Genomic DNA, 13,734 nt, shown 5'->3' with positions numbered 1-13,734 from the left:
ATCATGGAATGGGTTGGGTTGGAATCATGGAATGGGTTGGGTTGGAATCATGGAAAGGTTTAGGTTGGAATCATGGAATGGGTTAGGTTGGAAAATCCCTCCTGGATCACTGAGTCCAGCCATGACCCATCTCTGCCAAGGCCACCCTGACCATGTCCCCAGATGCCACATCCATGGATGTCACATCCCACCAGGGATGGGGAGCCACCACTGCCCTGGGCTGTCCCTTCCAAGGCCTCACCTCGTTTTCCATGAGGAAATTTTCCCAATTTCCACCCTGGCCCAGCCTGAGGCCGTTCCCTCTCCTCCTGTCCCTGTTCCCTGGGATAAGATCCCAAATCCCCCTGGCTGTCCCCTCCTGGCAGGAGCTCTGCAGAGCCACAAGGTCCCCCTGATCCCCCTTTTCTCCAGGCTGAGCCCCTGCCCAGCTCCTCAGGAGTTTTCCAACTCTTTCCCAGCTCCATTCCCTTCCCTGGACACCCTCCAGCCCCTCAATGTCACTCTTGTCATGAGGGGCCCAGAGCTGCCACCTGGGCTCTGTAAATTCCAGCTATTTTCTGAAATAAGGGCCTTTTTCTCCTCCTTGGGTCACACTGCAGGCTTGGGGTTTGAGTAAACACAACCTTGGTGTTGAAATTCCTGTTATCTTTAGTTATAAAGATAATTTTGCCTATAAATAGAAGGTCACTGTATGCACTTGAAGCAGGTGTTTCACTTTAAGAGGTGCCTGTTCAATTTTAGCACCACGTTTCATTTATTCAAAAGCTGAAATGAGATTTGGCCAGTTGTGATTTTTGGCAGCTTGGGCTTGGTGGGGAAATGAAAGTCAAGTGAAATGTTGCTTTTCTTGCACACTCAGCCTGAATGGGAGCACTCATGCAGACAGACCAAGTGAGCTGCTCCAGTTGGAGTGAATTCCTTACAGCATTTCAGAGATAAGAGCAGCCCTTGTTCTCTCACCTTCCAGAAACAGCAGAAGGAGAACTGGGGTGTTCCTGTGGTTGGGATGTTGGAGACACACAGGAAGGGATTTCCCAGCAGCAGTGAGGGGTATCAATAATGGGATTTATTATTGATAAATCACTGGGCTGGGCCAGGAGAGCTGCTCAGGGAATGGGCAAGGGATGGGCTGGAGCTGCTGGAGCTGCTGGGCAGGGAGGGGTCCTGAGCCCCCAGGCTGGAATGGGGACAGGCCAAGCAGCAAAACTGTCCCTGTGGTCACCCAGGCTGTGGCTGCTGGTGTGTTGTGGGAATCAGAAAGACAGAAATCCTCACAAACACAAAAGAGTTTGATTTACAGCCTTAGAGAAGCCTAGATTGATGTGAAAACAAGGTACACAGACATAGAACAGAGAAATCATCAACTTATCTTTCTATGAGTCATATATGTCTATAACTTTCTACAAGTTGTGTTTCAATGTTCGATATATCTATAATTTCTATAAGCTATGTTTCTATAAGTTATATATCTATAATTTTCTATAAGCTATGTTTCTATGAGTTATATATATATAACTTTCTATAAGTTGTGTTTCTATAAATTACATATATCTATAACTTTCTATAAATTAAATATCTATAACTTTCTATAAGTTATATTTCTATAAGTTATATATCTATAGCTTTCTATAAGTTGTGTTTCAATGTTCGACATATCTATAATTTTAAGCTATGTTTCTATAAGTTATATATATCTATAATTTTCTATAAGTTATGTTTCTATAAGTTAAATATCTATAACTTTCTATAAGTTATGTTTCTATAAGTTATATATCGATAACTTTCTATAAGTTGTTTCTATAAGTTATATATCTATAACTTTCTATAAGTTATGTTTCTATGAGTTATATATTTCTATAACTTTCTGTAAGTTGTGTTCCTATAAGTTGTATATATCTAGAACTTTCTATAAGCTGTTTCTATAAGTTATATATATCTACACCTTTCTATAAACTATGTTTCTCTAAGTTGTATATTTCTCTAACTTTCTATAAGTTGTGTTTCTATCAGTTATATATTATCTACACCTTAAGTTGTTTCTATAGTTATAAGTAAGAATATACCTTAATAGTAATAAGTAAGAAACTGTAGTAGATAAGATAATGAAGGGTTTTATAATATATAATATAATAATGTAGTAATGTGATTATATAGAATGAACTGAGTTTAGATGTTATAATAGAAACATATGTGTATACATATAATAAGACCTTATTAGACAAAAGTATCCACATTACAGTAGAAAAAATAAAGGTAATAAGAAAACAGGTAATAAAAAGATAAAAAAATAAAGGTATTAAAAATACAAAACATACTCTATAACAACTGTCCATTGGATCAGAAAGTTATATACTGTCTTAAAACAAAGGATTTAAAACCATCTTAGACTATGGCTGACTATTTACTATCTTACAAATCTCATCACCTTTGAGACTGATGTTATCTAAACAATAAATCATTCTTATTCTAATCATAATCCCATCCCTTCCATGAATACAACACCCGCAGTGTGCCAGCCCTTCCCACTGGGAATTCCCAAACCCAGAGCTCCTGCAGAGTCCTGAGGGATTTCCCTGTCCTGGGGAGCACCTGGGGACACAGAGAGGCCTCACCTGGCAGGGAGGGAGGGAATGAAACCCCAGGGATGTGAGGAGGAGCTGTGAGCTCCCAGGTTCTGGAATCACTTCCCTTTATGGCCTTGCCCTGTGAAATTTGCTGCATTTTTGTGTTTCTGAAGCTCTGGCCAGGCTGGGGTTTGTGCTCTCTGTGTGAAGCCAGGGTGGGAAGCTGCTCTGCCAACATTCCTTCCTCTCCAGGGAGCTCCATCCCCTCGTGGGATGCTGCACGTTGGAATCCAAAATGCTGGGAGCTCTCACAACTTTAAGCCAAAGCTTAGAATGAAACCCAGGATTTGATCTGAGACCTTGGAAAAGGCTCCCAAACTGCGGTGCTAGAAACCAGAATGTGGATTTGTAGTTTAAAGCAGAGACATGTTGAGCTAACTAAAGGGAAGTTTAGACTTTTAGAGTTCAAAATATAAAAATAAAAGCAGTTACTGAGGTAAAGAAGGAGTTTAGAATGCAGCACTGTAAGTTTGTGTGCCATAACATGACTGGCTGAGAAAGCTTACACTGTAGCATAAGACAAAAGATTTAAGGATATAATATTAATATTTAGGATATAATATTTAAGGACAAAATATTTAAGGTCCAAAACATAAATATCCTTGTTGGCAGGATAAAATAAATCCTTAAAAGGTCTTTAACTAAGGGTCCTGTGACCTTGTGAGCCATGCAGTGAAGGTGTGAGCCGAGCTCACCCTTCCTGCCTGTGTAGAAGATAAGAAAATAAATCCCATCATCAAAAACAACTCAGAGGTGCTGTCTCAGCTTCCCTGCCAAGCTCCCCACAGGTGAAGTGTCCCAGGGCAGGGGTCCCTGGGGCAGTGGCTGCTGCTGATCCCTGCTCTCCCTGCTGCAGGTTGGGGAGCACAAGTTCAGCGCTCACCGTATCGTGCTGGCCGCCTCCATCCCCTACTTCCACGCCATGTTCACCAACGACATGATGGAGTGCAAGCAGGATGAGATTGTCATGCAGGGCATGGACCCCAGGTAAAACTCCCAGGGGAATCCCAGGGACCACAGCTGCCCTGCCTGTCTGTGTGTGCAGGGCTCACAGCCTGTTCCCATGTGAGCGATCCCACAGAGCATCCTGCTGTGGGCAGAGTGCTGTCCCAGCTGCAGTTCAGTGCATTTTCTGCCCTTTCTCGCCGTTTTCAGTGCTCTGGAGGCTCTGATCAACTTTGCCTACAACGGTCACCTGGCCATAGACCAGCAGAATGTGCAGTCCCTGCTCATGGGGGCGAGTTTCCTGCAGCTGCAGAACATCAAGGATGCTTGCTGCACCTTCCTCAGGGAGAGGTGAGAGGGGCTGGGGGGATTCTGGGGGATTCCAGCAGTGAGGTTCTGTCACCTGTGTCCAGCTTGGGAGCAGCAGGATGTTCCCTTCTAGCAGGATGAGGAGTGTGCATCCTAAAACTTGGCATCTGTAGAGTTATGGAACACAAAATGGATTGGGAGGGATCTTAAAGCCCATCCCAATTCCCCCCTGCCAGGGCAGGGACACCTCCCACTGTCCCAGGCTGCTCCAAGCCCCAGTGTCCAACCTGGCCTGGGACACTTCAGGGATCCAGGGGCAGCCACAGCTGCTCTGGGAATTCCATCCCAGCCCCTCCCCACCCTCCCAGCCAGGAATTCCTCATTCCCAATATCCCATCCATCCCTGCCCTCTGGCAGTGGAAGCCATGCCCCCTTCTCCTGCCATTCTCATTCCCTTCAGAATAACCTATCACTCCTTTATGCACACAGTAAAAGATCTTGGCCAGCCACAGAATCAAAAGGAGGAGACATTTCCCTTTCTGAGAGCCCATCCTGGCAGGAATTGCCCTTCCTGCTGCTGTGTGTGCTAAAGGGGAGGAACACAGTGCCTCAGCCCAGGAGCTGGACAGGAAACTGTGCCACAGCCCTAAATTGGTCCCAGGTTTTTCAGTTTCCTCACTGGGGCTTGGCTGTGAGGCTGTTCCAGCAGCATGGGGTGGAAATGGAAAGCTGGGACACTCTTTGTGAATCCCACGTGGATTCTCAGCCCTGCCAGGGAGTCTGATGTGTTCACTTTTCCCAGCCTGGCTTCTCTGCAGCTGCTCAGGGCATTCTGTGGTGTGATGTTAAACACACCCATCAAATACAGGGATTGGCCACCAAAATGCTCCCAAATCCACCAGGAGCAGCCAGCTGTCCTAAGTGCAGTCCTGGCTTTGAGTGCACAGCTGCCAGTTTGGTTAATAACCAAAAATTAGTGTGTTCTGGCCACCCTGGAGAGCTGGGACAGGGACACTGAGCTCTCCTTCTTAAGTGGAATTGAGAATTGGGATATTTTTAGGCAGCTGTGTTGTAACCAAGCCCTCAGAGCCACCCTCATGTGACAGTTCCCCACCCAGCAGCACAAGGACCTGGAGCTGCTGCAGAGACCCAGAGGAGGCCCCAGAGCTGCTGCAGGGCTGGAGCCAGGCTGGGAGAGCTGGGAATGTTCATCTGGAGAGGAGAAGCTCCAGGGAGAGCTCAGAGCCCCTGGCAGGGCCTGAAGGGGCTCCAGGAGAGCTGGAGAGGGACTGGGGACAAGGATGGAGGGACAGGACACAGGGAATGGCTCCCAGTGCCAGAGGGCAGGGATGGATGGGAGATTGGGAATTGGGAATTCCTGGCTGGGAGGGTGGGGAGGAACTGGCACAGGGTGCCTGGGGAAACTGTGGATGCTCCCAGAGCCACCTGGATCTATCCAATGCCTCTTTGGCAGGGACAGGGGGACATTTGTGTTTCCATCCTCTGGCTGTGCCTTGGATTCACCTGGAGCTCCCTGTGCAGGTCAGCTCCTGGGTGAGAGGACACTTGTGATGGTGTTCACAGGGGTCCCAGGATGAGGGAAGAGATGAGGATCTGACTCCGTGTTTCAGAAGGCTGAATTATTATTTTATGATATATATTATATTGAAACTATACTAAGGGAATAGAAGAAAGGATTTCATCATGATTTATTATTTTATGATATATATTATATTGAAACTATACTAAAGGAATAGAAGAAAGGATTTCATCATGATTTATTATTTTATGATATATATTATATTGAAACTATACTAAGGGAATAGAAGAAAGGATTTCATCAGAAGGCTAGCTAAGAATAGAAAAAGAAAGAATGATAACAAAAGCTTCTGTCTCTGACAGAGTCCGAGCCAGCTGACTGTGATTGGCCATTAATTAGAAACAATCACATGAGCCCAATCCCAGATGCACCTGTTGCATCCCACAGCAGCAGATAATCAATGTTCACATTTTGTTCATGAGGCCTCTCAGCTTCTCAGGAGGAAAAATCCTGAGGAAAGGATTTTTCATAAAATGTGCCAGATGTGACAGACACTGGAGAGGACAGGACACATCTTCACTGCACTGTGTGTCCTCCTGTGCTTCCCAGAATCCTGGAATGGTTTGGGTTGGAAGGGACCTGAAATCCCATCCCATTCCACCCCTGCCATGGCAGGGACACCTCCCACTATCCCAGGCTGCTCCAAGCCCCAATGTCCAACCTTGGGCACTGCCAGGGATCCAGAGCAGCCATCTCCTCCACTAACCTGACATTCCTGTTCTGTCCTGCTCCCCTTTCCAGGCTTCACCCCAAGAACTGCCTGGGTGTGCGGCAGTTTGCAGAGACCATGATGTGCACGGTGCTCTACGACGCCGCCAACAGCTTCATCCACCAGCACTTCGTGGAGGTCTCCATGTCCGAGGAGTTCCTGGCCCTGCCCTTCGAGGACGTCCTGGAGCTCGTTTCCAGAGATGAGCTCAACGTCAAGTCTGAGGAGCAGGTGGGTACCTGGGGAAGGTTTGGCCTCGAGGGGTTCCTTGCTGCTTGGGAGTGGAATGGGAATGGGAATTGTCCTGTTCCTGGGCTGAGTGAAGCTGAGGTGTCCTGGCACAGTGGGGACACTCAGAGGTGCTGGATGGAGCTGTGATGGTTTCCTGTGCCTGGTCCTGAAGAAACACAAGGCAGGGCTTTTTTAGGATCACAGAAACCTCAGAGAGCATCGAGTCCAACGCTTCCTCCAGCACTGCCAAGGCCACCACTGACCATGTCCCCAGGTGCCACATCCACATGGGTTTTAAATCCCTGCAGGGATGGGGACTCCACCATGCCCTGGGCAGCCCTTCCTGTGAAGGAATTTTTCCAAATTCCCACCTAAACTCTGCTGGGACAACATGAGGCTGTTTCCTCTCCTCCTGTCCCTTGTTCCCTGGAATCCCACCTGGCTGCACCCTCCTGTCAGGGAGTTTGTGGGAGTGAGAGGAGTTTAGGGTGTTCCCACAACCTTGAGAATGCATCAGTGTGGGCTGACAGTGAGCTGGGAAAGCAGAGCCTGTCCTTGAGCCTGGAAATCTGTCCTGCTGTTCCTGAGGAGGTGACAAGGGCAGAGCAGAGCTCCAGCTTCTCCTTGTAGGGTACAAATGTGCTTCTTTAATCGGGTTGAGGGAGGGAGGGGAACCTGCCCCACATTCCTGTGTCATACCAAGAATTCCTCACTGTTTTTCCCAGAGCAGGTAGAATCCACAGAGTCCATCCTGGGGACATTTCCCCTTCCCTGAACTGCCAGCCCCACCCTTCAGAAATTCCAGTAGCACCCTGCAGAGGGGAAGAAAGTTGGCTTGGGGTTTTTAGTCCCTGTGGTGCTGTTGGAGAAGCATTTTTGCACTGGAAAGTTTGGGAATTGTGTTGGGAGAAGCTCCAGATGCCACTATGCAAGAAAGAGTTGATGATTTGTTCTGGTCAGTCACAAAGGCTGCAATAACTTAACTGGGGAGTCCTGTGAACCCAGAAATGTGAATCCTAATTTAAACTGGGACCAGGGCACCAGGATCCTTCTGTAGCTGGAGTCATCCAGAGGGGTTTCAGTGTCCCCTCCATGTCTGGGATGGAGCCTGAAGGGACCAGCTCAGCTCCAGGTGTCCCCAGTGCAGTCATCCAGAGATGGATCCCTGTCATCAAACCTTCTCCTGGTTTCTCATGGAGCAGCACCATTCCCACTTTGCAGATTTCTGTCACTAAATAAACACAGTTTTGTGTTCTGTGCCATTTCCTCTGCCAAAATCCTCCCTGCAGCTCCCTCATCTCCCTGCAAACTTCTGTGCTGAATGTCCCGTCCCATGGGACAGGAGATCAGGATTGTCAGAGGCAGGGAAAGAAACCTGCATGGAGCCAGGCTGGGAGAGCTGGGAATGTTCCCCTGGAGAGGAGAAGCTCCAGGGAGAACTCAGAGCCCCTGGCAGGGCCTGAAGGAGCTCCAGGAGAGCTGGAGAGGGACTGGGGACAAGGCATGGAGGGACAGGACACAGGGAATGGCTCCCAGTGCCAGAGGGCAGCGATGGATGGGAGATTGGGAATTGGGAATTGTTCCTGTGAGGGTGGGGAGGCCCTAGAATAGAATTCCTAGAGCAGCTGTGGCTGCCCTGGATCTCTGGGAGCTTCCAGGTCCAGGCTGGACAGGGCTTGGAGCAGCCTGGGACAGTGGGAGGTGTCCCTGCCCATGGCTGGGGGTGGCACTGGATGATCCTTGAGGTTCCTTCCGTGTCATTTCATTCCCATTTGTGAGAAATGAATTTGTAGAGAATTTTTAAAGTTTGACAGAAGGTTCACATAGTACATATTTGTATGTAAACTTTGAGATAGGAAATGTTGACTTAGAAATGCCATGGAATAGGACAGACATTGTTGAGAGAGAAATGGAACTAAAACAAGTTTTAAAGAAATGTTAACTTAGAAATGCCATGGAACAGGATAGATATTGTTGAGAGAGAAGTGGAACTAGAAACAAGTTTTAAGGGATAGTTTTGTAAATAAGACTGGATATTTTGGAGAAGTAGAACTATGAAAGATGTATTGCAGTAGGACACATGGGGAGTAGTTTTATATGCTTAGCTTTAAAGTATTTCTAGTATAGTGTGGTAAAAGTTGATAAGCTAAGATACACTTATAATGTATTGTAATTAGGAAATAGTTGGGTTTTGATTGTAATAGCATGAATTATAACATCTGTATTGTCTCATTCTTCACATGAGACTAAAAATGGAATTAAAATTTTTAAAACACTTCTCAGTCACCCCATTTCTGAGTCAGAAAATCCAACACCCATCCACTTGCACAACCCCCTGACTGCACCTTTCCCCTGCTGTGTCCTGGCAGGTGTTTGAAGCTGCCCTGGCGTGGATCAGGTACGAGAGGGAGCAGAGGGAGCCCTTCCTGCCCGAGCTGCTGTCGCGGATCCGGCTGCCGCTGTGCCGCCCGCAGTTCCTCAGCGACCGCGTGCAGCAGGACGACCTGGTGCGCTGCTGCCACAAGTGCAGGTGGGCCTGGGCTCACCTGGGGGGCACAGCCACAGCCTGCAGCCTCTGTGGGAGCAAAGGGGGGCGGGATGGTCAGGATGGACAGAGATCTCTAAAGCCAGGTCATGGAACTTGGGGTTATTGCAAAGGGCCTGGGTGCAGGGCCCTGCTGGGATTTGGGGTTATTGCAAAGGGCCTGGGTGCAGGGCCCTGCTGGGATTTGGGGTTTATTGCACAGGGCCTGGGTGCAGGGCCCTGCTGGGATTTGGGGTTTATTGCACAGGGCCTGGGTGCAGGGCCCTGCTGGGATTTGGGGTTTATTGCAAAGGGCCTGGGTGCAGGGCCCTGCTGGGAGCTGCCAGGCACAGCTCAGAGCAGGTCCCAGAGAGGAGAGGGGTAGAGAGAATGAGAGAGACAGAGGATTAGAGATAGGAGAGTAAGAGGGTAAGAGAGTAAGGGAGTAACAAAGGTAAGTGAGGTTCTCATTGCAATACAATAAATCTTCTTCTGTGTTGAATATTCTAATTCTCACTAACCAATCTAGTACAAGATACAAATCCTATAGCATTTCCATACAGCCTATAAGAATCACTACATTACCATCCTGTGTTACATTTTAAACCCTACAAACTCCTCTTTGGGCCCCTTCTGCCAAGCTGTAGGGTCTGCTCTGCCCCTTGGGCTTGTCTGCAAGCAGAGGGTGTTGTTCCATCAAAAGGGGATTACCTTCAGCTGGCCACACCATTGTTTTCCAGTTGTTCAGTAACTGAGGGATCTCAAACCTTGCTTTCATTTCAATCTCACTTAGAGTTTCTATATTCTCAAAATCTTTTGCCAGGCAATCATATTTATAAGGCTTTCCTGTTTCATCCTCCCCAACAATTCTCAGTCGCCAGCCGGTCAGATCTCCTCCCTAACCCTCCTCCACTGTGTTTCAGGGATCTGGTGGATGAGGCCAAGGATTACCACCTGATGCCCGAGCGGCGGCCGCACCTGCCGGCGTTCAAGACGCGGCCGCGGTGCTGCACGTCCATCGCGGGGCTCATCTACGCCGTGGGGGGACTCAACTCAGCAGGTACCTTGCAGTGGAAAGACCACCAGGGGCTGGGTGGGGTGATGGTGGGATGCTGGAGTTACCTCCTCTGGAAGCGTGGTGCAGGTTTTCCTCCTCCATGCAGCACTTTGATCCTTCTGGTGACACCCTCAGGGTGGTTGTGCCCGTAGTTTAACGTCTTCCATCTGAAATCCTGTCCAGGATTTCTTTAGGACATATTCCTAAAGACTTTAATGGGCCTGGAGCCCCAAGCAGGACTTGCAGGGATCTCCACAATGTTGTTGGGGCTGTGGGATCACAACACTTTCGCATGAGCCTCACCATGGCATAAAAAGGGAACAGAAAGCGACCAAGGAAAAACCTGCACTCCCCGGAAGCAGCGACACCACAGATGGGACTTGCAGGTCTCTGCTGCCCCTTGGAGGACAGTGGAGGTGCCACTTCCACAGAGGGAACGTGTGCAGGCTCCTCGGGCAGAGCTTGGAAATGTTCCCCGATCTTTTGGAGTGTGGGAACAATGGGAATTGTTCAGAGTGGCATCTCTGGGGGTGAGCAGGGATATGTGGCTGGGAAATGTCTCTGGGGAGCAGGAAGGCTGGAATAGGATGTGAGAGCCCAGGATAGGACAGAGAATCCCAGAATGGTCTGGGTTGGAAGGGATCTTAAGGACCATCCTGCCACCCTGTTTTTTTAAGTTTTTCTAAGCCTTATGATGTTTATATTCTTGCAACAAACTTTCTCACACACTTATGTAAATAACTTATTGTTTTGCATTCTTTTATGGAGGAGGAGAAATTTGATGGACTGTTGTTTTGTCCGGTGTCATTGGAAAGGTGACATTGTCACCCTCCAATCCACTGTCACTTTTGGAAATCTATAAATGTTGGAGTCAGAAATTAAACACCCTCTTTTTTGCCTTGGAGAGCTGTGTGTCCACATCATTTTATTTCGTGTCCTATAGCGACAGTCATCCCTAATGTGGGCAGGGGCACGTTCTACTGTCCCAGGCTGCTCCCAGCCCTGTCCAACCTGGCCTTGGACACTTCCAGGGAGCCAGGTGCAGCACTTTGCACTTGGCCTTGTCCAATCTTTCCCCAGATATTTTCCCAAAGAAAAACCAGCCAAATTCCCCATGCCAACCCCACCTTTAGGCACCCCTCTACCCCCTCCCCACCATCCTAGGGCTTCATCTGGTCTCCCTCTTTTAATTTGAGTAGCAAATTTCTATGCAGGCGACTCGCTGAACGTGGTGGAGGTGTTTGACCCCATTGCCAACCGCTGGGAGCGGTGCCAGCCCATGGGCACGGCGCGCAGCCGCGTCGGCGTGGCCGTGCTCAACGGGCTCCTCTACGCCATCGGCGGCTACGACGGCCAGCTCCGCCTCAGCACCGTCGAGGTCTACAACCCTGACACCGACTCCTGGTCCAAAGTGGAAAGCATGAACAGTAAGAGGAGGTATGGGCAGCTCAGAGGGAGGAGACTTCTGGAAAAGCAGGGGGAAACGAGGTTGGAGGGAGAGCGATTCTTGAAGCGCAAGGAGAAATGATTTTGGAGGAAGAGTGGGGTGGCAGGTGGTGGGTGCCCAGCAGGATGTGTGTGTTTGGAGGGGGAAAAATGGGAAAGGAGGAGTGGGGCAGTGTGGAGGCAGCTGGGACTTCCTTGGGGGCCGGGCTCTGCTCCCAGGAAACAGGGGCAGGACAAGGGGAAATGACCTCAAACCACGCCAGGAGAGTTCAGTTGGATACAGGGAAAATTCCTCTTGGAAGGGGTTGTCCAGCCCTGGCCCAGGCTGTCCAGGGCAGGGGTGGAGGGTGTACATGCCCCTCACCAGGTTTCTCTGGAGCTCCCTCAGCCACTCCTGGTGCTCCAGCCCCTTCCCCAGCTCCATTCCCTTCTCTGGACACGCTTCAGCCCCCCCAATGTCTTTTTCTCTATCCACACCCAGGATTTGAGGTGCTCCTGCCATGAACACCTCAAATTCCCAAAATTTCCCCTTTGTGAGCTCAGAGTTCAAGTGGGACCGAGCAGTTTGGAGGTGAATCCAGGGAAAGGCACTTTGGTGGGATGCCACAGGCAGAGTTTGTGGGGCCACAGCGTTGGGGCCAGGGTGACAGCACCTCCAGGCACCTCTGAGGCTCCTGCTGTTCCTTGCAGTGCCATGGGAACGGTGGTGCTGGACGGGCAGATCTACGTGTGTGGTGGCTACGATGGAAACTCATCCCTCAACTCGGTGGAGTCCTACTCTCCAGAAACAAACAAGTAAGAGCCCTTGGTGTCCCAGAGCTTTTCCAGAAGGTTCCCCTCTGGTGTTCCGTGTCCTGGCACCGCTGGGCATCTGGGCTGTGAGAGTGGTTTGAATAAGGAGTGGGCAAAGGAGAGGTGGTAGAATCCAGCGCTGGAAAAGCGTGGAATGATCAGTGGGAGTGCTGCTGAGCTGTCCCCTCTCCCCCCAGGTGGACAACAGTGACCCCCATGAGCTCCAACCGCAGCGCTGCCGGCGTCACCGTGTTCGAGGGACGCATCTACGTGTCCGGGGGGCACGACGGGCTCCAGATCTTCAACAGTGTAAGGGCCTGGCCAGGGCTCAGGCCCTGCACTCAGCACCTCTGTGTCCTGTCCCTGGGCATCCAAACAGCCCCGAGTGGTTGTGCCACCAAATTGTGTCACTTCCAGCCACAACGGAAAAACCTGAGGGGGAACTGAAGTGACTCATTTATCCCCTCAGGGACGTGGAGATGTTCTGAGGGCTGGAGCCCCTTGGATATGGAGACAGGCTGGGAGAGAAGAGAAGGCTCCAAAGAGCCCCTTCCAGGGCCTAAAGGGGCTCCAGGAGAGCTGGAAAGGGGCTGGGGACAAGGCATGGAGGGACAGGACACAGGGAATGGCTTTGAGCTGAAGGAGAGGAGATTTAGCTGGGATATTGGGAAGTAGTTCCTGGCTGGGAGGGTGGGCAGGCCCTGGCACAGAGTGGATCCCTGGCAGTGCCCAAGGCCAGGCTGGACAAGGCATGGAGCAGCCTGGGACAGGGGGAGGTGTCCCCACCGTGGCAGGGATGGCACTGGATGAGCTTTAAGGTCCCTTCCAACCCAAACCCTTCAGGCACCAGCCCATAACAGCCAAACTTTTAACTGAAGGCTGTTCAGTCCCATAACAGCCGAACTTTTAACTGAAGGCTGTTCAGTCCTTTCAGCTCCCTTAGCCGCTCCTGCTGCTCCAGACCGTTCCCTTCCCTGATTTACCACAAGAAACCCCAAACTGCCCCATGTTTGGAGCTGCCCCAGCGCCTCAGGGGATGCCCCAGGGCGATTCCCAAGGCAGAGCAGCAGCAGCAGCAGCAGCAGCATCCCTGACCGTGCCCGTTCCCCCTGGCAGGTGGAGTACTACAACCCGCACACGTCCAGCTGGCACTCGGTGGCGCCCATGCTGAACAAGCGCTGCCGGCACGGCGCCGCCGCCCTGGGCAGCCGCATGTTCGTGTGCGGCGGCTACGACGGCTCCGGCTTCCTGAGCGCCGCCGAGCTCTACAGCTGCGACCAGTGGTACCTGATGGTGCCCATGAACAGCCGCCGCAGCCGCGTCTCCCTGGTGGCCAACTGCGGCCGCCTCTACGCCGTGGGCGGCTACGACGGACAGTCCAACCTCAGCTCGGTGGAGATGTACGACCCCGAGAGCAACCGCTGGACGTTCATGGCGCCCATGGTGTGCCACGAGGGCGGCGTGGGCGTGGGCTGCGTGCCGCTCCTCACCATCTGA

At 50.5% G+C, this 13,734-nt stretch overlaps 1 protein-coding gene across 1 annotated transcript in view; it reads left to right on the top strand.

Annotated features, from left to right (window-relative positions):
• Positions 1–13,734, top strand: part of KLHL18 (kelch like family member 18) — a 21,154-nt gene extending 7,420 nt beyond the window's left edge. Inside the window, exons 2-10 of the mRNA XM_054273390.1 lie at positions 3,481–3,611; positions 3,780–3,920; positions 6,220–6,418; positions 8,788–8,948; positions 9,866–10,002; positions 11,214–11,436; positions 12,136–12,240; positions 12,435–12,546; positions 13,354–13,734. Of these exons, the coding sequence (XP_054129365.1) occupies positions 3,481–3,611; positions 3,780–3,920; positions 6,220–6,418; positions 8,788–8,948; positions 9,866–10,002; positions 11,214–11,436; positions 12,136–12,240; positions 12,435–12,546; positions 13,354–13,734 (1,590 nt within the window). The remainder of the gene's footprint in view (positions 1–3,480; positions 3,612–3,779; positions 3,921–6,219; positions 6,419–8,787; positions 8,949–9,865; positions 10,003–11,213; positions 11,437–12,135; positions 12,241–12,434; positions 12,547–13,353) is intronic.

This window comes from Melozone crissalis, unplaced genomic scaffold (assembly GCF_028551555.1).
Source record: "Melozone crissalis strain CALT ecotype California unplaced genomic scaffold, PUWL_Pcris_2 ptg000016l_1, whole genome shotgun sequence".
Taxonomy (NCBI): Eukaryota; Metazoa; Chordata; class Aves; order Passeriformes; family Passerellidae; genus Melozone; species Melozone crissalis.
This window is presented reverse-complemented; position numbering and strand designations above follow the sequence as displayed.